The following is a 25917-nucleotide window of genomic DNA, read 5'->3' on the forward strand; positions in this document are numbered from 1 at the left end:
GGAACCCGAGGGGTTGCCCCCCATGCGAAATATACAACACCACATTGATCTAGTTTTGGGAGCTACTTTACCGAATTTACCTCATTACAGGATGAGTCCGAAGGAGTATGAAATTCTCCACTAACATATCGAAGAATTGCTGTCAAAAAGACACATTAAACCAAGTTTAAGTTCGTGTGAAGTACCAGCTCTACTCACGCCCAAAAAAGATGGCAGTTGGAGAATGTGTGTGGATAGTGGAGCCATCAATTGAATCACGGTGAAGTATTGTTTTCCAATTCCTTGAATAAGTGATTTGGTCGATCAACTTGGAGGAGCCTTAATCTTTTCAAAGGTGGACTTGAAGAGTGGATACCACCAAATATGAATTAGGCTGGGAGATGAGTGGAAAACGACCTTTAAGACTAACGAAGGCTTGATTGATTGGCTTGTCATGCCATTCGGCTTATCAAATGCTCTGAGCATTTTCATGAGACTTATGAATGTACTTCATCCTTTCCTTAACAAATTTATCGTAGTATATTTTGACGATATTTTGGTTTATAGCAGGAACCTTTGAAGAACATTTACGACATCTTCGTAGCTTATTTCAAGCTTTGACAACTGACAAGTTGTACGTCAATCATAAAAAATGCCACTTTCTTATGAAGGAAATTGCTTTCCTTGACTTTCTAATTAAAATCAAATCAAAGTTGATCCAAAGAAGATTGAAGCAATAACTTGATAGGTCTCCAATTATATTGCAATATCAAAGAAGAAAGAATAGAGGAAATAAGGGGAAATCGGCGGTTGAGTCGGTTAAGGAGGTTGGGGACCACAGCTAAACTACTTTCAATTCTGTTGGGAGAAGTTGGGGTTTAAAAGAAGAAAGAAACCGAAAGAGAAGGCATTGAAGATTGAATATCTTGAGGAAGGGAAGTGAGCTCTCGAAGGTGGGAGTTCGGGAAAGTCTATCGTGTAGAATTGGTCGCGGAGTGCCACTCATCGCCTACTTCATCTACTAGGCGATCGTGTAGTGTTGGTGAGCGATCGCGTAGTGTCTGTAAGCGATCGTATAATGTTAGTAAGCGATCGTGTAGTGTTGGTGAGCGATCGTGTAGAGTTTGTAAGCGATCGTGTAGTGAATGTAAACGATCGTTTAGTGTTTGTAAGCGATAGCGTAGTAATAGTAAGCGATCGTATAGTTGTTGATTGACACTCATCGTTTAATAAAGAGTAAGTTCATCGTTTAGCTGTTATGTTGTGCGATTGTGTCAACTCACTTAATCAATAAATACCTTTTAAAAGATCAGTTTCCTATATAATTGGTATCAGAGCAACCACCAGGGCAGGCATGGCTTGGAAATGCTTTGAGGAAAAGCTGGAGTTACTAGACCAGAAGATTTCTGGACTCAGAGTCGAAATGCAGAAATTGCCAACCATATAGGAGAATTTAGCGTCGTTAGCGAAGAGCATTGAGCGATTGGGATTGCAAGCAGAGAAACAAATGCTCATTTCCTATGTTAAGGAAATGGCTAACGGAAAGGTGAAAGTGACAGAGGAGGCCAAAAGGATCGAATGCCAATAATGTGTGCGGAACGAATAGTTCAGTGAAAGCAGCCGATGAAGAAGCGACTTGTGATCGAAATAAATTCAAGAAAGTGGAGATGCCGGTGTTTAGTGGAAGTGATCCAGATGCGTGGCTATTCAGAGCAGATCGCTATTTTTAGATTCATAAATTGACTGAATCTGAGAAGATGACGGTGGCGGTTGTGAGTTTCACGGCGCCACGTTAGACTGGTACCAGTCGAAGGAAGTTAGAGAGCCGTTTAAAGATTGGGAAGATTCAAAGAAAATGATGTTAGTGCGATTCCGATCTTTAAGAGAGGGATCGATTTGTGGAAGGTTCTTGGCTATTAAACAAGAAACTACTGGAGAAGCATATCGAAATCTATTTGATAAATTGGTAGCGCCATTGCCACATCTACCAAATGAAGTATTAGAGGAGACATTCATGAACGGATTAGCGCCGTGGATAAAAGTTAAGGTCGAATGTTGGATCCGTCCGGGTTAGCACAAATGATGTGGTTAGTGCAGCATGTTGAAGATAGAGAAAATGCGCGGGTTGGGCGTGAATGTACGGAGGTAAGATCCAAAACTTGAACTCTTCGAAATTTAATATAGAAAATATGAGTAAAACGGGAAGTGGTAGTGAACTGAAAGAGGGAGGGAAGTCGGGAGAGTCATTTCCGATGAGGACAATTACGTTACGAGGAGTGTCGAATAATGATAATCGGAGAGAAATTCCGGCAAGAAGGTTAGCAGATGTTGAATTCCAGTCGAAGAGAGAGAAAGGACTTTGTTTCCGGTGCGATGAAAAGTATACTGTTGGGCATCGGTGCAAAGGGTGCGAATTGAGAGAACTGAGATTACTTGTTGTGCATGCGTCCGGTGAAGAATTGGAGTTGCACGAAGAAGATGAAATAAGAGAAGAGATGCTTGAATTGAATATGTTGGCGTTGAATGAAGAAATATCGTCGATTGCCGAACTTTCTGTGAATTCGGTTGTGGGATTGACGAACCCTCGAATAATGAAGATTAAAGGGGAGATCAAAGGAGAACCAGTGGTGATACTGGTTGACTATGGAGCTACCCATAACTTCGTATCAGAAGGATTGGCGAACCGTCTGTGGTTGGAAATCACGGAAACGACAAATTATGGAGTAGTTTTGGGATCGAGAACCACAGTGCGAGGTAAGGGGGTATACAAGAATGTGGAAATGAGGTTGGGAGATTGGAGGGTGAACGATAACTTCCTGCCGTTAGAGCTAGGAAATGTTGACATGATTTTAGGGATGCAGTGGTTACATTCTTTGGGAAAAACAGAGGTCGATTGGTGGAATCTCACTATGACATTTGCTCACGAGGGTCGAAAGATTACTTTGCTCAGGGGGATCCAAATCTGACGAAAGCTCTCAGTCTAAAATGTATGGTGAAAACTTGGGAGGCTGAAGATCAATGATTCTTGGTTGAATGTAGAATGATAAGTGGAGGCGAGTCTGTGGCAGAGCAAGGGGAAGCGAGGAAGCCGACGTAATACCAGAATCTCTATTGATCTTGCTAAACAAGTTTCAGAGCATATTTGAATGGCTAGAGGAATTGCCCCCACGTCGGAGTATAGAGCATCACATCCACTTGAAGGAAGGAACTAGTCTAATAAATGTTCGTCTATACAGATATGCGTAACATCAGAAAGTTGAGATGGAGAAATTGGTCGAAGAAATGTTGGATTCGGGCATCATTAGACCAAGCACCAGTCCCTACTCCAACCCCGTTCTACTGGTTAGAAAGAAGGATGGAGGGTGGAGATTTTGTGTGGATTACCGTGCTCTCAACACTGCCAACATTCCGACAAATTTCCAATTCCTGTGGTGGAAGAACTTTTCGACGAATTAAATAGAGCTGCTCTCACTAAGCTGGATTTGAAGTCAGGCTATCATCAAATAAGGATGAATCCGTGGGATGTTGAGAAGACTACCTTTCGGACACATGAAGGGCATTATGAATTTCTGGTAATGTCTTTCGGTTTAACTAATGCACCTTCCACATTTCAAGCACTGATGAATAATATATTCAGGCCTTACTTACGCCATTTTGTGTTAGTATTCTTTGATGATATACTTGTGTATAGTGGAAATCTAGAAGAGCATTTGCAGCATCTAGAAGTGATATTATCAATATTAAGGGAACATGAACTTTATGCTAATAAGAAGAAGTGTCAGTTTGCAAAAGACAGAGTGGAATATTTGGGGCATATCATTTCAAAGCAAGGGGTGGAGGTCGATCTGGAGACGGTGCGGGCAGTGTTGGATTGGCCGGTGCCTAAGACAATGAAGGAGGTGCGGGGGTTCTTGGGATTGTCTGGCTATTACCGGAGGTTCGTACAAAACTATGGCAGTATAGCGGCTGCTTTGATACAGATTTTGAAAGGAGGGACTTTTTAGTGGACAGAGGATGCTCAGTACGCTTTTGAGAAGCTCAAAACTGCTATGATGACACTACTCGTGTTGGCGTTACCAGATTTCAGCATACCCTTTGAGGTGGAGACCGATGCTTCGGGGTATGGCATAGGCGCGGTGCTAGTGCAGCAGAGACAACCGATAGCTTTTTATAGCCATACTCTGTCATTGAGAGACCATGCGAAGCCGGTATGTGAGAGGGAGTTGTTAGCCGTTGTCATGGCCGTGCAGAGATGGCGACCTTATTTGTTAGGAAGACGATTTGTCATCAAAACGGATCAGAAGGCATTGAAGTTTTTACTTGAACAGAGGACGATACAGCCGCAACATCAGAAATGGGTAGCTAAATTGCTTGGTTATGATTTTGAAGTAGTCTATCGTCCGGGATTGGAGAATGGGGCCGTGAATGCACTGTCCAGAGCGGATATGGAGACTCATTTGGCCCAGTTATCAGCCTCTACTTTGATTGGTATGTCTGTAATTCAGAAGGAAGTAGAGCAAGATGATCGGTTACAAAGAATTAAAGGCCGAGTACTGAGGAAGGAGGACAGAGTACAAGGTTTTTTCTCTCCATCAGGGCGTGCTGAAGTAAAAAGGGAGGTTAGTACTTTCCACTACCTCGTCTTTGATACCTACAATCTTGCATATATATCATGACTCTGTGTTTGGTGGCCACTCGGGATTTCTGAGGACATACAAGAGAATATCCGGGGAGTTGTATTGGTAAGGAATGAAGAGAGCTGTTAAGAAGTATGTGGAAGAGTGTGTGGTTTGCCAGAAGAATAAATCGATGGCCTTGTCCCCAGCAGGGTTATTAATGCCACTCCCTATTCCTGATGTTGTATGGGCTGACATATCGATGGATTTCATTGAACACCCACGGCCAAGGGGTATGATGTGATTTTAGTGGTAGCCGATAGATTGAGCAAGTATGCTCATTTCTTGCCTTTAAAACATCCTCTGAATGCTGGTGTGGTAGTAGATGTATTCTGTAGAGAAATAATAAAGTTGTACGGGGTGTCGAAGTCAATTGTCTCGGACCGAGACAAGGTGTTTGAGTCACTTCTGGCGGGAGTTGTTCCGGCTGTCGGGTACCAAGCTCCATCGCAGCACAACATATCATCCTCAGTCGGATGGTTAGACAAAAGTGGTAAACCGCAGCGTGGAAATGTACTTGAGGTGCTTCTGTGGGGAGCATCCTAAAGAATGGATTAACTGGTTGCATTGGGCGGAATACTGGTATAATACTACGTATAATGCCTCCACTGGCTTTTCCCCTCTTCAGATTGTATATGACATCAACCTCCAGTGTTGATTTACTGTGAGGATGATTTCACTGTGAATGCGACTTTGGACCAACAAATGCGGGACAGGGATGTTGCACTGCGAGTACTTAAGGAGCATTTGAGGGTGGCTCAAGAGAAAATGAAGAAGTTTGTGGATAGGAAACGATGGGATATAGAATTTCAAGTTGGGGATTGGGTATGGCTGAAGTTGCGTCCCTATCGCCAAATTTCAGTTCGGCAAAAGCGGTATGTGAAATTATCTCCTGTATTATGGGCCATATCAGGTGATTGATAGGGTGGGATTAGTAGCTTACAAGTTGGAGCTTCCATCAATAGTGTCGATCCATCCAGTTTTTCATGTGTCACAACTCAAAAAGGTGGTTAGACAGCCAGAAGGAAAATCATCTGTAGATCCTTTAGCCAATGAAAATCATACTTGGCTACTTGAACCAGAGGCTGTATTGAGCTCTTGACCTGGGTTGTCACATCGGGGACGTGAAGTTTTGGTGAAATGGAAAGGATTGCCAGAGCATGAGGCGACTTGGGAGGTATTGGATGATTTCCAGACTCAATTTCTAGAATTTTACCTTGAGGACAAGGTAAAGGTGGAGGGGGAGGTAATGATAGGCCACCAATTATACTGCAATATCAAAGAAGAAAGAATAGAGGAAATAATGGGAAATTGGCGGTTGAGTCGGTTGAGGTTGGGGACCACAGCTAAACTACCTTCAATTCTGTTAGGAGAAGTTGGGGTTTAAAAGAAGAAAGAAACCGAAAGAGAAGGCACTGAAGATTGAATATCTTGAGTAAGGGAAGTGAGCTCTCGAGGGTGGGAGTTCAGGAAAGTTTATTGTGTAGAATCAGTCGCGGAGTGCTACTCATCGCCTACTTCATCTACTAGGCAATCGTGTAGAAGAGCTTCAGCGATCATGTAGTATTGGTGAGTGATCGCGTAGTGTCTGTAAGCGATCGTATAGCGTTAGTAAGCGATCGTGTAGTGTTGGTGAGTGATCGTGTAGAGTTTGTAAGCGATCGTATAGTGAATGTAAATGATCGTTTAGTGTTTGTAAGCGATTGTATAGTTGTTGATTGACACTCATCGTTTAGCTGTTATGTTGTGCGATTGTCAACTCACTTAATCAATTAATACCTTTTAAAAGATCAGTTTCCTATCATCACTCAATGGACAACTCCATCAACAATAAAATATATCGGAGCCTTCCTTGGCTTAGCATCATTTTACAGGTAGTTTATTAAAGACTTCAGGTCCATTGCAGCATCAATTACTGATTGTTTGAAGAAAGGCAGCTTCATATGGGGTAAAAAAACAACAGTCCAGCTTTGATTGTATTAAGAAGAAGTTAAGCAGAAGCCCTGTTTTGAAATTACCAGATTTTTCAGCCCCATTTGAAGTAGCAGTGGATGCTTGCGGAGTAGGAATTGGTAGTGTTTTGTCTCAACAAGGACACCCAATTGAATACTTCAGCGAAAAGCTTAGTAACTCAAGAAAAACTTAGTACAGCAGGAGTTGTATGCTCTTGTTAGATCCCTTAAACAGTGGGAACATTATCTACTTTCCAAGGAGTTTCTCTTATTAATAGATTATTTCGCATTAAAATACTTACAATCTCAGAAGAACATAAGCCGTATGCATGCAAGGTAGAATTCTTTCATACAAAGGTTTGACTGTCATTAAACACCAATTGGGCAAAGAAAATAAAGTGGCTGATGCCCTAAGTCGAAAAGGCCTAATTCTTACTACTTTAGCCATGGAAGTAACGACTTTCTCCCACCTTCCCGAACTATATGAGGATGACAAAGATTTCGCAGATAATTGGTACAAATGTGCTCACTATTTGAATGCTGAAGACTTCCATATTATGAATGGCTTCCTATTCAAAGGAGAACGACTATGTATCCCTCACACTTCTCTTCGAGAAGCCCTCCTAAAAGAAGCTCACTCCGGAGGTTTAGAAGGGCACTTTGGCCAAGACAAAACATTTGAATTAGTATCCAAACGATTCTATTCGCCACAACTTCGAAAGGATGTTAATAATTTTGTCAAAAGATGTGCTATTTGTCAAAAAGCCAAAGGAACTTCTACAAATGCCAGATTATATACTCCATTACCGATCCCCACAACCATTTGGGAAGATCTATATGTTGACTTTATTCTTGGTCTACCCAAAACACAGAGGATAATGCAATCATGGTGGTTGTGGATTGTTTTAGCAAAATGACCCATTTTCTAGTATGCAAAAAAACGAGTGATGCAATCTATATGGCTAACTTATTCTTCAGATACTAGTTCGACTTCATGGAATACCAAAATCAATCATTTCATATAGAGACGTGAAATTTTTAAGTCATTTTTGGTGTACTTTATGGAAGAAGTTTGACACTAGTTTGAAATTCAGCACCACTTGACATCCGCAAACTGACGGCCAGACTGAAGTAACCAATAGAACTTTGGGAAATCTCATACGATGTTTAAGTGGTTCACGACCAAAGCAATGAGATTTGTCCCTTGCTCAAGTGGAGTTTGTTTTCAATAACATGAAGAATAGATCAACGGGAAGATGCCTATTCGAAGTAGTATATATTCAACCTCCTAGACTCACATTTGATCTTGCCAATTTACCTTCTTTTGTGGATATTAGTTTGAAGCTGAAAGTATGATTGAAAGAATAGAAGAATTGCACCGAGAAGTTCATGACCATTTAAAGAAGACCACACAGTCTTACAAAGAAACTAAAGACAAGTCACGAAGAGAAGTCAATTTTAAAGGAGACCTTGTAATGATCCACCTACGTAAGACAAGGTTCCCAGTTGGAACTTACAACAAGTTGAAAGATAGACAAATGGGGCCTTTTAAAGTCCTACAAAGATATGGTTCAAATGCTTATCGCATTGAGCTACTGATTGACCTTCACATCAATCCAGTTTTCAATGTAGCAGATTTGAAACCCTACTTTGTTGTTGATGATTGCCATTTAGCTTCTTGATAAACCTCGAGGATGAGTCTGAATTTTAGGGGGATGGAATATGGTGTAAATAACAGAACTTCAGTTTATAAGTTTTTATTATTAGTTTTAGTTGTAAAAATAGAAACTATATTTTGTTATTTTTGTAATTCAGTTGTAAAAACAGAAGCTATATTTTGTTTTCCCCTCTATAAATAAAGTTTTCCTCTCCTCATTTGAGAGAGATCACTTTTATTCAAAATTAGACTTTTGGTATTACACTATTGCACATTGTAGAAAATAACACCTGGAAACTTGAAACTTAATTGCATACTAAATTATAAATCAAAATGCAAAACTAGAAATGTAAAAAGTCTTCAAATTGCCTTAAATATCTCCTCTAGAAGGCGAAAAAGTAGATGTGCACGTTTGACATCACATTTCCCCATGCAGTGCACACTTGACAGCATTTTCTTCACAAAATCTGCAAACTTTTTTTGACCACCGTGTCATCTTCATATCATTCTCTTCTTGACTCGTTGAACTAACATTATATAAAACTTTGGTCTCAAAATTATTTGTCGGTTCTTGTGAATTTTCTAGTTTTTGAAGATGTAGTGTAAATGCCTCTTGAATCTTATTTGTCTTGCTTCCTGTAATTGGTCCTACATGTAATTGTTCAAGGTTGAATTCGCATCAGGGTATTGTTAGGCCTTCTATCATGAAAACTTGTGTTAGAAGGAACAAACAGCCTGTTGATGTTGGGCCTAGTCAGTAATGTGCTTTTATTATCTTTTGTTATGTTTTGGGCTAGTTGCTTGTATTGAAATAGGGAAAGAAGACGACACAAGGAGTTTACGTGGAAAACCCTTATTCAGGGAAGAAAAACCACGGTAGAAAAGAAATTATTTTTATGTCACATTTACAATAGACTCAACCTCAGATATAAATAGAATAATGTGAAACCCTAATTTAGCAAATATAGTAAAAAGACAAAAATGCCCTTAGGGCTAATTTAACGTATTTCAACACTCCCCCTCAAGTTGGGGCATAGATATCGGCAAGACCCAACTTGCTAATACAAGCTTCAAACGTCTGTCTCGATAACCCTTTCGTAAAAACATCGGCAATCTGTTGGACTGAAGGTACATAGGGAATACAAATAGCTCCGCGGTCTAACTTTTCTTTAATAAAGTGCCTATCAATTTCAACATGTTTGGTTCTATCAAGTTGTACGGGATTATTCGCAATACTGATGGCAGCCTTATTATCACAATACAGCTTCATAGGCCTAGGACTACTCTCGTGAAGATCAGATAAAACTTTCTGCAACCAGATTTCTTCACACACTCCCAGATTTATAGCTCTATACTCTGCCTCAACACTACTTCTGGCCACTACACCCTGTTTTTTACTCCGCCAAGTTACCAAATTTCCCCATACAAAGGTATAGTACCCTGAGGTTGACCTTCTATCAGTCACAGATCCGGCCCAATCTGAGTCAGTATATGCCTCGATGCTTCGTGTGTCATGTTTCCTGAATACCAAGCCCTTCCCAGGGGTGGACATTAAATATCTCAAAATTCGAGTCACAGCTTCCATGTGCTCCTCATATGGACTCTGCATGAACTGACTTACTACACTCACAGCATAGGAGATGTCGAGTCTAGTATGAGACAAGTAAATCAGTTTTCCTACTAGGCGTTGATACCTCTCCTTATTCACAGGAACTCCTTCCGAAACACGTTTCAGTTTGCTATTGACCTCAATAGGAGTGTCAATAGGTTTGCATCCGGTCATTCCTGTTTCTTTTAACAAGTCCATAGTGTACTTCCGCTGAGAAACATATATTCCTACTTTTGATCTTGCCACTTCCATCCCTAGAAAATACCTTAAACTACCAAGATCCTTAATTTCAAATTCACTTGCCATCCTTTGTTTTAGCTTAGCAATTTCTGCCGTATCATCCCCTGATAGGATGATGTCATCAAAATACACTACCAACACAACAATCTTTCCTAAGGGTGATTTTTTGGTAAACAAGGTATGATCAGAATGCCCCTGAACAAACCCTTGGGACTTAACAAACACGGTGAACCTGTCAAACCACGCCCTAGGAGACTGCTTCAACCCATATAAAGACTTCCTGAGTTTGCAAACATGATTCCCAAACTTAGCTTCAAAACCTGGAGGTGGACTCATATAAACTTCCTCTTCCAACTCACCATTTAGGAATGCGTTCTTTACATCTAGTTGATGTAGGGGCCAATCTTTATTCACGACGACAGACAGAAGAACACTAATCGTGTTTAACTTAGCCACTGGGGAAAAAGTTTCTGAATAATCAATCCCATACGTCTGAGTGAATCCTTTAGCAACTAACCTGGCTTTATACCTCAAAAGTGTTCCGTCAGACTTATACTTCACTGTGAACACCCATTTGCAACCAACTGTTTTGTGACCTCTAGGGAGAGCTACTAACTCCCAAGTCTTATTTGCCTTAAGAACTCTCATTTCCTCCATTACTGCTGCTTTCCATTCGGGAACTTCCATGGCCGCATGTATACTGGTAGGTATTGTTAGAGCATCTAACTGAGTAGTAAAAGCCTTAAAAACAGGAGATAAGTTACTATAGGTCAGAAAGCTATGCAAAGGGTATTTTGTACATGACCTGGTTCCCTTTCTCAGTGCAATTGGCATATCCAGAGTGGTATCATAATTGTTAGTTTTTGTCGGTCTCTCTTCAGTATCAGACTTTTGAGACAATTCTGCATCTTCTTGAGGATCTTTCAGCACCTCATTACCTCCTGAAATTTGAGACTTTTGAGACTTTTCAGTACGTGGAATTGTTAGTCTCTTCATTCGTGGTCTCCCCCTGAAGATGACTAACAGGAAAGAATGGTTTGTCTTCAAGGAACGTGACATCCATAGTGATAAAATATTTTCTGGAAGATGGATGAAAGCATTTATAGCCTCGCTGATGAAGGGGATACTCGACAAACACACATGTTTTAGCTCGTGGAGCAAACTTAGTCCGGTGTGGACCATGAGTATGAACAAAGGCTGTACACCCAAACACACGAAGAGGAACCTTAGGAATAAGACGGGTACACTGATAGGACTCTTTGAAGCACTCAAGAGGGGTTTGAAACTTTAGAACTCGTGAAGACATTCTATTAATTAGATGAGCTGCGGTAAGAATCGCATCTCCCCACAGGTACGAAGGAAGAGACGCTGGAATTATCAAGGAACGAGCAACTTCAATGAGATGGCGATTTTCCGTTCAGCTACCCAATTTTGTTGTGGAGTATATGCACACGAGTTTTGATGGATGATCCCTTTTGACACTAGGAATTCCTAGAAGGTGTGGTTGACAAACTCACGACCATTGTCACTTCGGAGAATGACAATCTTTGTGTTAAACTGTGTTAATACAGTGGTATAGAACTGTTTGAAGGTATATAAAACCTCAGACTTATCAGCAAGGATCATACCCATGTAAGTCGGGTATGGTCATCAATGAAAGTTACAAACCACTGTTTACCAGACAGGGTAGCGATGCTCGAGGGACCCAAACATCACTGTGGACCAGGTGGAAAGGCTGGGTAGGCTTATAGGGCTGAGAAACAAATGGCACGCGAGGTTGTTTAGCACGTATACAGACATCACAAGATAATGAAGAAACATTCACATTATGGAATAAATGAGGAAACAAATATCGCATATATTGAAAACTAGGATGTCCAAGACGAAAATGCCACAATAAATAATCTGTTTCAGATATAGCAAACGAAGATAAAAGACTAGTCCTAAACAAGCTTCTGGAGGAAGCATTTGTAGAAAGGAAATATAGGCCTCTATCATATCGGATAGTGCCAATCGTCCTCCCCGAGCTCAAGTCCTGAAACAAAGCAGTATCTGGTGAGAAGACAACTCTACAGTTCAAATCTTTTGTTATTTTGCTTATTGATAATAAGTTGTAAGAAATTTTGGGCACATGTAAGACATTTTGCAGAGTTAATCCCTGTAATGGTGACAGTCTGCCTTTTCCAGCAACAGGAGCGAAGGACCCATCCGCAATTCGAATCCTCTCATTTCTAGCACTTGGATAGTATGAGAGAAACCGGTCGGATGAGCCAATCAAGTGATCGGTTGCTCCTGAATCTAGAATCCATAACTCATTCCCCTCAGCAAGGAAACTAAAGGATTGAGGGTTACCTAATTGAGCAACTGTTCCGATTCCTACGGTACCTGAATCACCGAGATTAGTCACTGGAGGCTGTGTCTGAGGTTGTGCAGCCCCCTCAACTGATTCACCCACTAGAGCACGCCCAGATTTCGACTTGTCACTTGGAGGGCGACGTTTACCATTTGGAGGGCGACCATGCAATTTCCAGCACTGATCCTTCGTGTGCCACTGTTTTGTACAATGCTCACAAACTGGGGGTGTTTTACTATTCTGCTTGTCACCATCAGCTCCAGCGGACTTCACCCCGAAGGCAGCTGACTCTATAGTGGTAACACCTGGCCCGTTCATTGCACTCGATCTATCTTCTTCCAATCTAACTTCTGAACATACCTCCATGAGAGACGGAATTGGTTTCTGCCCTAGTATTCTACTGCGAACTGTATCAAATTTGGGGTGTAGCCCAGCAAGAAAATCATACACACGCTCAACCTCTTCTATCTTGGAGTATTGAATTCCATCTTGTGGGCAGGTCCAGATGATCTCCCGACATAGATCCATTTCTTGCCATAACAATGACATCTTGCTGAAGTATGACGTTACATCCATGCTCCCTTGTTTGCATTCGTGAACCTGTTTACGTAGAGTATACAGGCGGGATGCGTTCTGACGCCTCGAATATAACCTTCGGACTGCATCCCAAATATCTCGGGCAGTGGCTGAATAGAGTAAGGGTTTCCCGATTTGTGGTTCCATACTACTAATTAACATTGAGCGGAGCAAAGAATCCTCTGCCTTCCAGACACGCTCTTGAGGATCCCCAGGATTCGGTCGTGGTATCTCTCCAGTTAAATATCCAAACTTATGGCGTCCCTCAAGAACCATTTTAATGGTTTGGGACCAAGAGAAGTAATTTTGCCCATTCAACTTCTCTCCCGTGATCATTCCTGCAGAATTTCCAATTGTTCCAGATAAAAGATTAGAAGTTGGAGTAGGAAACATTGATACCGGATTTTCTGAATACATCGGGGAAGAATCATGGCCATTCAATCTGGCTCCCAGGGCGACCATCTGTTGCTGAAGACTAACTAATTGTTGTTGGAGTTCCCCATGAGATTCAGATCTGGAATTTTTCTGTCTAAATACCATGGGATTTTCTTCAATGGACTCACCCATTCGAAACTGGGGCTGAACTGGATATACATGAGGAAGAGGCTGTCCACCATGACACTGTGAAGAAGCTACTGCCGGAAGTCCACCAGCGGCAAAGTTCGGCAACCCGTGACTGGCGCTGCTCCCAGACGGCTGTGATGGTGGGTAACGGACAAACGGCTCGGCGATCTGCTACGAAGCTGAAGAAATCGCGCCGATCTGACCCGACTCGGCAGCTGGAGCAAGCCCATGACCGTCTGGTGTAGATCCGATTCTGTGCGATGCCAAGATACCTACCGGCTGTAGATCGATCGCGTGCGCCGGCTGGAGAACGTGCGAGGCTGAGAGGTTGTGTGCGAAGTTGAGGGTCCGATCGGTTGTGACCCGATCGCGTGCGCTGGCTGGAAGGCGTGACCTTCCACCACCACCTGCTGTTCGGCTGGAAAGATCCGATCGATGGTGTTCAGTTGGAACGGCTGAGACTGGAAGCTAATCGGCGCGCCAGCTGGAGCAATCCCACCACCTGCTGTTCGGCTCGCCAGCTGGATCTGTTCGGCTGAGCCACCTGGGATGATGGTTCGGAGATAGCGGTCAACCGCTGCTTGAATCACAGCCTCATTAGTCAGCGTACCTTCACCTATTAAGTTTGATGACTGAGTTTCTTCTACCGGGGCTAGGGTTTCATCACCTTGCTCTGATACCATATTGAAATAGGGAAAGAAGACGACACAAGGAGTTTACGTGGAAAACCCTTATTCAGGGAAGAAAAACCACGGTAGAAAGGAATTTTTATGTCACATTTACAATAGACCCAACCTTAGATATAAATAGAATAATGTGAAACCCTAATTTAGCAAATATAGTAAAAAGACAAAAATGCCCTTAGGGCTAATTTAACGTATTTCAACAGCTTGTGTTGTCTAACCTATTTATATTTTGTGTTGTGTGTGGTGTTTGAGTTATGGAATATTTTATGTACTAACTGGATAGTGTGAACTTGGGAGAGGTCTGACACTCTCGAATCGGCTGGTTGGCTTGTATTATCGTAATTTCAATATCAATATCACAAAGGTGGACCTAGTGTGTCCTTGCAGAAATTTAGACCATTTTGGGCATGCAATGGCTCGGGAAGCCCAGCAATGACTATTAATTGGAAGAATCTATGCATGATGTATATGATGTTGATGCGAAGTTAATCTTGAAGGGTGATCCGACATTGGCACAAATGGAAGTCTTGTTAAAAATGTTGACAAAAACTTGGCAACCCGAAGATCAAGGATTCCTTGTTGAGTTTTGGGCATTGGGCATTCCGAAAGAAGACAGGCAAGTAATGCTTCAAAAGGAGATTGGAGGAGCATGGGCTAATAGTAGAGAAATTGATTGAAGAACATGAGGATGTGTTTAACATGCCTGAAGGCCCTCGCCATTAGATTGGCCACCAAATCCAGTTGAAAGAGGGGAGTGATCCTACCAAGGTTCACCCATACTGGTATCTGTTGAAAAAAAGGAAGAAAGGAACACAAGATTTACGTGGAAAACCCTAGATCAGAAAGAAAAAACCACGATAGAGACTGATTTTTTAATTCTGATACACAAAGTTCATGAGAATAGGTCAAATAAGTAAACTAGTGGGAAGCCCTAGGGTACATATAATTACTAAAATACACAGTAATCAAAGCTTTGTCTCAGTAACCCTTTTGTGAGCACATCTGCAATTTGCTGATTTGAGGGAACATAAGAAATGCATATACTTCCGTTGTCAAGTCTTTCCTTGATGAAGTGTCGGTCGATCTCAACTTGTTTTGTTCTGTGTTGAACAAGATTATTAGCAATACTTATTGCTACCTTATTGTCACAAAACAGTTTCATTGGGAGCTCATTGTCTTGATGAAGATTTGACAACACTTTCATCAACCAGATTTCTTCACATATCCTTATGGCCCGATATTCAGCTTTTGCACTACTTCTGGCTACTCCCTGTTTCTTGCTCCTCCAGGTCACTAGATTACCCCAAACAAATGTGCAATACCCAAATGTTGATTTTCTATCAACAGACCCTACCCAATCAGAATCAGTGTAAGCTTCAATTCTACGTTTATCAGAGTTCTTGAACATTAACCCCTTACCTGGTGTACCTTTCAGATATCGTAGGATGTGTTCAACTACTGTCATGTGTTCCTCACAAGGAGCTTGCATAAACTGACTGACAACACTCACTGCATATGAAATATCGGGTCTCGTATGAGATAAGTATATTAATTTTCCAACTAACCGCTGATACCTTTCTTTATTGACTGGGACACTGTTACTGGTATTGCTGAGCTTTGAATTATATTCAACTGGGGTGTCAGTAGGTTTGCACCCAGTCATTCCTGTTTCCGTTGGAAGATTAATCGTGTATTTTCATTGGGATACTGAGATTCCGTCCCTTGACTGGGCTACTTCCATTCCAAGAAAATATCTTAACTTCCCAAGGTCTTTAATTTCAAATTCTTTGGCCATCTTTGCTTTGAGTTTCACAATTTCATCATATCATCACCGGAGAGCACAATATCGTCAACGTACACGATGAGAACGGCAACCTTTCTTGAAGTTGACTTCTTTGTAAATAGTGTGTGATCTGAGTACCCTTGGGTATACCCTTGTCCTTTGACAGGAGACTGTTTCAACCCATATAGCGACTTCCTTAACCAGTAGAGTAGCTGTTTGAACTGATCTTCAAATCTGGGGGGAGGATTCATGTAGACTTCCTCCTCAAGTTCTCCATTGAGAAAGACATTCTTTACATCCAGTTGATGCAGAGGCAAATTGTTAATTGCAACTGATAGCAATACTCGGATAGTATTGAGTTTAGACACGGGAGAGAATGTCTTGGAGTAATCTACCCCAAAGGTTTGAGTAAACCCTTTGGCAACTAACCTGGCCTTGTACCGATCAACAGTCTCGTCTGACTTGTACTTTATAGTGAAAACTCATTTGCATCCAACTGTCTTGTGCCCTTTGGGTAGGATCACCCGGTCCCATGTTCCATTTTTCTCAAGGGCCCTCATCTCCATAACAGTGGTTTTCCAAACGTCAGTTCCCATTGCTTCCTGTATGTTACTCGGTATCACCTCTGTATCTAAACTGATAGTAAAAGCCCTAAATTCAAATGACAAGTTACTGTCAGTCATGTAACTATGCATGGGTACCTTGTACATGACCGAATACCTTTCTTCAGGGCTATTGGAAGATCAAGAGAAGCATCATGCTCCTTCAGTCTGTCAGAATTTCCACTGTGATCGCTAGTCTCTTCTGCCTGGGTTTCATCTTCAGAAATCACCTTTTCACAAATCTCTAGTATCACTCACATTTTCAAGACTTGTGTCTGAATCATTATTTATCGTCGTCTTCCCATCTGCTATAGTGGTGCTGTCAGCACCTTTTCCTCCTTTTTCCTCTCTGCATTCGTTAGCCTCAGTACAAGTATCAATCTCATTGATTTCAGGAATATACGTACCTAATGTCGGGTTTGACTCATGGACCGGAGCCGGAGATGCAACAGGTGACGCTGCTTCCTTCCTGAGATTCTTCCTATAGTATGTTATCCATGGTACTTGATTGGTAGGGAGGATAGGACCGACATATTCGGGAATGGGAGATGACTCCAAGGGAACTGTATAAGTGGACCAGTTAGTCTCTTCACTAGATGTCTCCCCCTGAAGATGGCTAACAGGGAAGAAGGGTTGATCCTCAAGGAAGGTGATAGGGAAACAAAATATTTGCGAGTGGATGGGTGGTAACATTTATACCCACGCTGATGAAGTGGATACCCAACAAAGACACATTTTTTAGCACGAGGGGTAAATTTCGTGCGGTTTGGATCATGAAAGTGAACAAAAGCAACATAGCCAAAAACTCGAAGAGGTACATCGGAGACTAAACGAGTAGTGGGGTAGGACTCTTTCAAACAATCTAATGGGTTTTGAAAGTTGAGGACCCGGGAAGGCATTTGGTTGATTAAGTGAGCAACAGTAAGGATGGCATCACCCCATAGGTAAGACGGGAGTGATGTGGATAGCATCAAGGACCTGGCCACTTCCACCAAATGACTATTTTTCCTTTCGACTATCCCATTTTGCTGGGGAGTGTAGGCACACGAACTCTGGTGGACAAGGAACTCCTGGAAGGAAGTGTTAAAGAATTTCTGCCCATTGTCACTTCTCAAAATACTAATCCTGGCACTAAACTGGGTTTCCACAGTGGCATAGAATTGCTGGAATACAGATAACACTTCAGACTTATCAGTGAGAAAAATTACCCAAGCTGAGTGTGGTCATCTATAAAAGTGACAAACCAGCGTTTCCCTGTGGAGGTTGTGGTTGGTGAGGGACCCCAAACACCACTGTGGACTAAGGTGAAGGGTTTGGATGGTTTATAGTGCTGGGAGTGAAAGGAGACATGACTCAGTTTGGCACGAATACACACATCACAATTTAAAGAAGATATATTAATTGCGAAATAAATGCGGAAATAAGAATTTCATGTATTGAAAGTTTGGATGTCCTAAGCGGTAATGCCATAACAGAAAATCATTCTCAGAATTAGAAAAATTTAAAGAGACAAGGCTAGTCCTATAATCATTCCTAGAGGAAGCATCATAGTCAAGTAGAGTCCCTTATTGTGTCGGGCAATGCCAATCATCATCCCCGAGCTTAGATCCTGAAATAAAACAGAGTCGGGTGAAAATACTGTCTGACAATTCAGATCTCTTGTAATCTTACTAATGGATAACAAATTATATGAAATTTTAGGAACATGCAAAACATCCCGCAAAACCAAACCCTCAAATGGAGATAAATGCCCTTTTCCTGCAACAGGTGCGGACGACCCATCTGCAATCCTAATTCGTTCGTTACTGGCACTTGGACAATATGAGAGAAACTGATTAGAGGTACCAGTAAGATGATCTATCGCCCTTGAGTCAACAATCTAAGGTTTTATGTCGTTAATACTAATAAGACCAAAAGGCTGGATATTACCTGACTAGGCGATGGCACTAACTCCAATCGTACTCAGGCTGGTTAATCTACTAAGGGTTGTTGCTGAGGATTCTCATTTACTGAGTCACTCACAAGGGCACGTCCAAAGGTTGATTTGTTATGTGACTACCGACGTTTACTGTTTGGGGGCCACCCATGTAGCTTCCAACACTGGTCCTTTGTATGCCATGGCTTTTTACAATGCTCACAGACAGTGGGCCTTTTATCACTGTCAATCCTGGAGGACTTAGTGGCAAAAGTCGTAGCATCAGTAGAGGTAATGACTGGGTTATTCATTGCAGTTGATCTATCTTCCTCCAGGCATATTTCTGGACAAACTTCCATGAGAGAGGGAGTAGGGCGTTGCCCCAGAATCCGACTCCGAATGGCATCAAACTTCGAATTTAGTCTGACCAGGAAGTCATAGACACGATATGCTTCTTCAATTTTTGCATACTATGCTCCGTCATGAGTACATTTCCAGATTATCTCCCTACAAAGATCCATCTCCTGCCACAAAAGAGTCATTTTATTAAAATAGGACGTTACGTCCATGGTGCCTTGCTTACATTCATGTGTCTGTTTCTGTAACGTATAGAGCCGGGATGCATTCTGCCTCTTTGAATAAAGTTGTTGAATAGCATCCCAAATATCCTTGGCAGTTGTAGCATAGAGTAACGGTCTGCCAATCTGGGGTTCCATACTGTTAATCAGAACAAATCTCAACAGCAAGTCTTCTCCATTCCAGATCCGCTCTTGAGGGTCTCCTGGAATGGGCTTAGGTATCTCTCCAGTCAAGTATCCAAACTTATGCTGTCCTTCCAAGGCCATTCTGATGGATTGAGACCAAGAAAAGTAGTTCTGGCCATTCAATTTCTCTCCAGTAATAAACCCTACAGAATTTCCCATGGATCCAGACAAGATATTTGTAGTGGGTAAAATAGGGAAAGAATTTACTGGGTTTTCAGAGTATATTGGTATGTTGGCCGAGAAATCTGGTTGAGAGTTTGTCTCAAGAACCATTCTAAAATTTGCAAGCTGCTGTTGTAGAGGGGCAAAACGCCGTAGGAGATCACTTGTAGACCCCTTGCAAAGCTGATGTGCAGATCCAACCGCCAGTGCCATCAGAGCAGACCGCTGATGAGAAGTGGCACCGGCTGTTGATTCTGCTTGACCACAGCAGCTGTCTGGAAGCAGATGAGAAGTCGCGACCTGCTGGGTCGATCGACAAAGAGGTGTAGCTAGGGTTGTGCGGTTGGAATCGTGACGGTTGGGAGTGGTCGAGCAGCTGGAAAACACTGGGCTCGAGCGGCTGGAACATCCGCGGCGGTTGGGAGTGGTCGAGCGACTGGAAACCGCCAGGGTCGCGTGGCTGGATGATTTTCGGTTCGGCTGCGACTGGGATTTGGTCGGTTGGGGATGGACGATTGGAACTGGGCCGATTAGGGTTAGGGTCTGAAACGGATTGGATGATTTTCAGTAGCGCGGCTTGGAGGTATTGTTCCACGGCTTCCCGAACGGTTTTGGTGATATCGGCTTCCCGACTAGTTCCAATGGAGGTTGTTGATGAGAATCTGGTCTATTTTCATCAATGATGGCTAGGGTTTCGTCGCCATGCTCTGATACCATGTTGAAAAAAGAGGAAGAAAGGAACACAAGATTTATGTGGAAAACCTAGATCAGGGAGGAAAAACCACGATAGAGACTGATTTTATTATTAATTCTAATACACAGTACACGAGAATAGGTCAAATAAATAGACTAGTGGGAAGCCCTAGGGTACATACAATTACTAAAATACCCCTAAGGCTGCAAGCTGTTTTTCGACAGTATCCACATGCGCAAAAGAACGAGATCGAACGGTTAATCAATGACAATCAGCTGGAATCATTCGTCCTAGCATTAGCCTGTTTTCTTATCCGGTTATACTTGTGAAGAAGAAAGATGGTAGCTGGAGATTTTGTGTGGATTATCATTTAGTTGATTTTGCAATGGTAGTAGATAAGTTTTCGGTTCCTATGATAGACGAATTGTTGGATGAGTTGAACGGTGCGAAGGTCTTTTCGAAGACCAATCTGTGGTCCAGGTGCCACAAATAAGGTTAAAAAATGAAGATATTGAGAAAACAACATTTTTGACACGAGGGACCTTAAGAATTCCTGGGCATGCCGTTTGACTTCACGAATGCACCGACAACATTTCAGGCCCTCATGAACGAAGTTTTTCGACCTTATTTACGTTGCTTCATTTTCATCTTTTTTTATGAGAAGTTTTGATGAATTTAATTCCAAGCTTGGACAATATACAACCCCACTTGAGAAGTGTAGATTTGTGCATAGTCATTTATATCTTTTGATGATAGTCTGATATATAGCCCCGACATGGATTCTCATATCCTACACTTATACTTATGTTAAGTTTGTTAAGAGAGCATTGCTTGTATGCCAATAAGAAAAAGTGCCAGTTTGTCAAGAATCGTACAGAGTATCTAGGTCATTGGGTTTCAAGTCAGGCGACCCAAGAACGTGAAAGAGTTGCATGGGTTTCTGGGTTTGATAGCTGGTTAAAAGATATAAATGAATATGCAGAACACAGTTTACACAAGTTTATCATGGCAATGACTCTGTATATTAGTTGAAATTGCAATATTTATTTTCAAACCGCTAACATTCTTTCTATTACTATGTACAGATTGTTTTTTCTCTTTTTAGTTTTTGCGATCCAATGAAAAGATGGACTCTTACTTTGAAAAGTACTCTTTATTTAGAGTGCTGATAAAATCACTTGGAAATAATTCATTTTAAGAAAATTAGACTAAAACTTCCTTTGGCTGCAACCAAACTAAGCTTTAACATTTGAGGCAATAGCCTAACCAAGCTTTTGAAAAACGAATGAAATCATCTCCTCAGGTGGGTTGTGTAAAATGATGATTCAGGTTGAAGAAGCAGAAACAATCGTTAAACTGACTGAAGAGATGGACTCTGTAGATGCTGGGCTTCTTGAAGAGGCTACTAGTATCATTAAAGACCTAAACAAGGCATTGGATCAATTTGAATTATCTCAACTTCTTTCTGGTCCGTATGACAAAGAAGGTGCTGTCATCTCTATCTCGGCTGGAGCTGGGGGTACTGATGCACAGGTAAATAGTTGAGAGCTTTATCTTGGAAACTGTTTTCAAAGTATTTTTTTGGTTTTGTTTTCTAAACTGCTTGTAGGAATTATGGTCAACTGTGGAATTTTGAGCTCCAACTTCTTCATGAAATTTATTGCTTCTCCCATATTAAATTTTTTACAATATCCAGTGCAGGATTGGGCTGACAAGCTCCTGAGGATGTATGTGAGATGGGGAGAGAAACAAAGATATAAAACAAGAGTAGTTGAAAAATCTGCTGGAGAGGAAGCTGGAATAAAATCAGCTACAATTGAAATTGAAGGCCGTTACGCTTATGGATATATATCTGGGGAGAAAGGAACGCACAGGATAGTGCGTCAGTCTCCTTTTAACTCTAAAGGACTTCGACAGGTAATTTTAACACTAACCCCAACATTGCCAGTGCTTGGAGATTTTAAGAAAAGGTAGACAATTAAAGTTACGTAATGACATTATGTTTTAAAATTTTCTTGAACTGAAAATTAGAATCCAGAATGATTTATTGACTTGTAATGAATGATGTAAAACTAAGTCCACTTGCTCATGTTTCCTCAAGATAGATTGTTTGATGATTGAGCCTACATGTTTTAATATAAGCTCTATGCAGACGAGCTTTTCTGGTGTAGAAGTCATGCCTCTCCTTCCCGACGAGTCCATGGATGTTGAACTGCCAGAAGAGGACCTGGAAATAAGCTTTTCAAGGGCCGGGGGAAAAGGAGGTCAAAATGTTAACAAGGTCGAAACGGCTGTACGCATCACTCATATCCCTACAGGCGTCACAGTTCGCTGCACAGGTTTCATATTCTAATTTAGAAGTACTTGTAACCACCATGTAAGCTTGATGTCTGTTCTGTTAGTAAGAGTTAATAATAGAACAGCGTCCCTAACTTTTATCAAAATTGTTCAAAGTGATCCTCACTTAAAAGCAGAATCATTTCACTTTTATGATCAAATCAATTGATTGACATGTAATGTTATTATATTAAGGATGTGTTTGGAATACATTTTCAAGTGTTTAATTTAAAAGGTATTTATTTTGGAAGAAATTGGAGTGTTCGACAATTATTCAAAATAGTTTTTCAAGTATATTTTAATCAATTTTTATCAAAAGTGTTTAAATAAAAATGAATTTTTATCGCTTTTCTTCGAGAAAAAATTTAAGCCAAATAGTTTCCGGAAATGTTTGGTATAGTGTTGTCCTTTAAACCTCCATGTTTGAAGTCTTCTGCTTAGGATTGATGTAGTCAACCTGGAACCATTCATACCGAGTGAACCAAATATGTTTTCATTTGACAGCAAACCTTTCAGACTTTCCATGTTCCATGATTTTAGTAATTCAACCTGGCTTGGTGACAAGTTTTGATAGAATCGAATAATATTTGTTTACAGCAAGTTATGAATAATCTCTGAATTAATGTCATTTCATCTTCTTCTCAACTATAATGCAGAGGAGAGATCACAGCTGGCGAACAAGATCAAGGCATTAAGCCGGTTGAAAGCCAAGCTGTTAGTCATAGCCGAGGAGCAACGTGCATCCGAAATCAAGCAAATACGAGGAGATGCCGTAAAGGCCGAGTGGGGGCAGCAAATAAGGAACTATGTGTTTCATCCATACAAGCTAGTGAAAGATGTTAGGACAGGCTATGAGACATCAGACATTGTCTCTGTAATGGATGGCGAACTGGAGCCCTTCATCAAAGCTTACCTCAAATACAAGTACAGTATGGCATTATCTACTGGTGAGGCTGACTAAAAATTGGCATAAACTAATAATAGTCAGCCTTGATTGTTGATGTATTACGTATTTTTCTTACATTAATATTCAAAGGAGCAAAGGCCACGAGGCAAAGTTCTTGTACATTGCAAGCTCTCTGAATTTTGACTCATCGAATATAAATCTTTTCCATTGTTAAAAGGCCCGTTTGGTCATTTCGTTTGAGTTTTGTATATTTGTTTTTTAAATCCGTTTTAAAAAAACAAAAACCATACACATTTGTAATTGTTTTTTGTTTTCTGTTTTCTAAAATCTAAAAACCATGTTTGGTAATTGTTTTTTTCTAATTTTTTTATTATATCTTTATTTTTATTTTTATTTTATTTAAATCATAATGATAAAAAATGTCATTACATATCGCTAAAAATACAAAAAAAAAATAGTTTATTTTGAAATTTCGTTGTTTTGTTAAAACAATTTTATTTCCTATATGATACTCAATGATTCGTGAACAATCGTCTAAGATAGGATAAATTACTAATATGTGAATGCAACATGAAAATCACATGACTCGACAAACTCTAGTGATGATAGTAATTGTATATAAGAGAGACGAATTGGGGTAGTAATATTTTATATTTTTGTGTTGAATTGATAAGAAAATCACATATTTAAAAACTATTATAAGTAGCTGTTTCATATTTTTTTTAGAAAATACACATTCTTTCCTTAAGATTGTGTCTTTCAGAAAACTATCATCACTCGAATAAGGCAAAACTCGTGAATCTATTCTATGAAGACTCTTAATTATTCGTAATTAATTATTTCTTAATTGAGTTTGTAGAAATTAAAAAAAAAGCTCTGTACGTATTATATAGAAAATGTCTATATATAGAGGAATAAATATTGCACTCATACAAGGAGTTGTGTTTTTCTAACTTTTAAAATAATAATAATAGTTTTATACATACTTTCAACTTTGAATTTTGAAATAGTTTTCTAAAAGCTTTCTAAAATATTATTATTAAAATAAAAAATTTGAGTTGACGTGGAAATGAAAGTTTGAACATTATTTTTCATTCAATTTCATATAAAAAAGGGTCAAAAAAATGTATAAACTCAAGTATGAGAGGTGGGAGATAAATGAAGAGATCGAATCCTGTAGTAGAAGTGAGTGATCATTTTTTTCTTTGATTCGTAAAATAATACATTCAGAATGTAATCTACACAGGTTAAACATGAAGAATTTACAGGGAAACGGGATAAAGAATGCAACTCTTCTCAAATATACTTTTTTACAAACTGATCCTCTTCCAACAACTTCTCCTCACGTATAGATATGCTTCTAATTGATCTTCCTCGATTATTCTCTTGGTAAGGACCGATTTGTGGTAACATTCTTTTGAAAGAGAGAAAATTCTTTTTGTAGAAAGAGATCGAAAGGAATTAAAACGAATCAAAGTAACACTGTTTGAGCCGCCCACCGACTCTAGGGCAACTTCCATCTTCTTCACCTTGAAATCAACCGTCGTCGTCTCCACCTTCCCTGCACTCCAGATTACCTTATTAACAGCATTGCCACCAGCACGATCCAAACAGTTAGCCGTAATAGAGACCTCCAGAGAACCCTTAAAGACAGAATAAATCCCAGCAGACGCAACAAGATCAGTCGAGTTCGAATTCATAGCTGCAGGTTTCATTCAAGACTTGATATGGCTGTCACAGAGGGGGATGAGACCCAACCTTATCCTTGAAGCGAAGTGGTGAACATTTGCGAACCATCAAAACATTCCAGATCCAATGCCCCTACGGATTATAGAGCCACCCCACTATAAACAACAAGCACAATTGGGCGCTTGGATGAAAACTCGATCAAATTCAAATAGAAACGCGATATTCGATCCAATACTCGATCAAACTCGATCCAATACTCGATAAGTCTGGATTCAAAATCAATCAAGTTCGATTAAAATTCAATCCAAACTTGATCCAATACACGAACAAACTCGAGCAAAACTCGATGAAACACAGTCAATACTCGATCAAACTCGATCAAAACTCAAACAGAAACACAATTAAACTGAATCAAAACCTCGATCAAGATTCGTTTAGAAACTCTATCAAACTCGATCATAACTCGATCAAATCCACCTGAAGAAAGCACAATCACCTGATGCAACCTTTATCACATGCAAGAATCTCTTGTGAGAAGAAAGAGAAAAGAGACGTGCGTGAAGTGCATGCGTGTGACTAACCCTAATTATCCAAAGTTTCAATTGTTGGATTTCTCCACTAACTAAGTGGACTTTGAAGTGGCACTTCCAAAGCTTGATACCTAAAGATTACATGCTAGTGGAGTTTGAGGTGGAAGACATACAAGACAGAGTTTTGCATGTAATTAGTCTATAAATAGTTTGGTTTTTGAATTTTGTAAGAACTAATGCTT

The 25917-nt window shown here is 40.5% G+C and overlaps 1 protein-coding gene across 2 annotated transcripts in view; it reads left to right on the top strand.

Annotated features, from left to right (window-relative positions):
* The window catches only part of LOC120069682 (peptide chain release factor PrfB1, chloroplastic-like), a 45400-nt gene extending 21728 nt beyond the window's left edge, over positions 1-23672 (top strand). For both annotated transcript variants that reach the window (XM_090315808.1, XM_090315812.1), the window contains exons 4-7: positions 21542-21745; positions 21914-22129; positions 22365-22551; positions 23206-23672. In XM_090315808.1, coding sequence (XP_090171934.1) covers positions 21542-21745; positions 21914-22129; positions 22365-22551; positions 23206-23510 — 912 coding nt within the window. In that variant the 3' untranslated portion in view covers positions 23511-23672. The remainder of the gene's footprint in view (positions 1-21541; positions 21746-21913; positions 22130-22364; positions 22552-23205) is intronic.
* The last annotated feature ends 2245 nt before the right edge of the window (positions 23673-25917 follow it).

Source organism: Benincasa hispida, chromosome 1, assembly GCF_027475165.1.
Source record: "Benincasa hispida cultivar pf3 chromosome 1, pf3_genome.v1.1, whole genome shotgun sequence".
Lineage (NCBI taxonomy): Eukaryota > Viridiplantae > Streptophyta > Magnoliopsida > Cucurbitales > Cucurbitaceae > Benincasa > Benincasa hispida.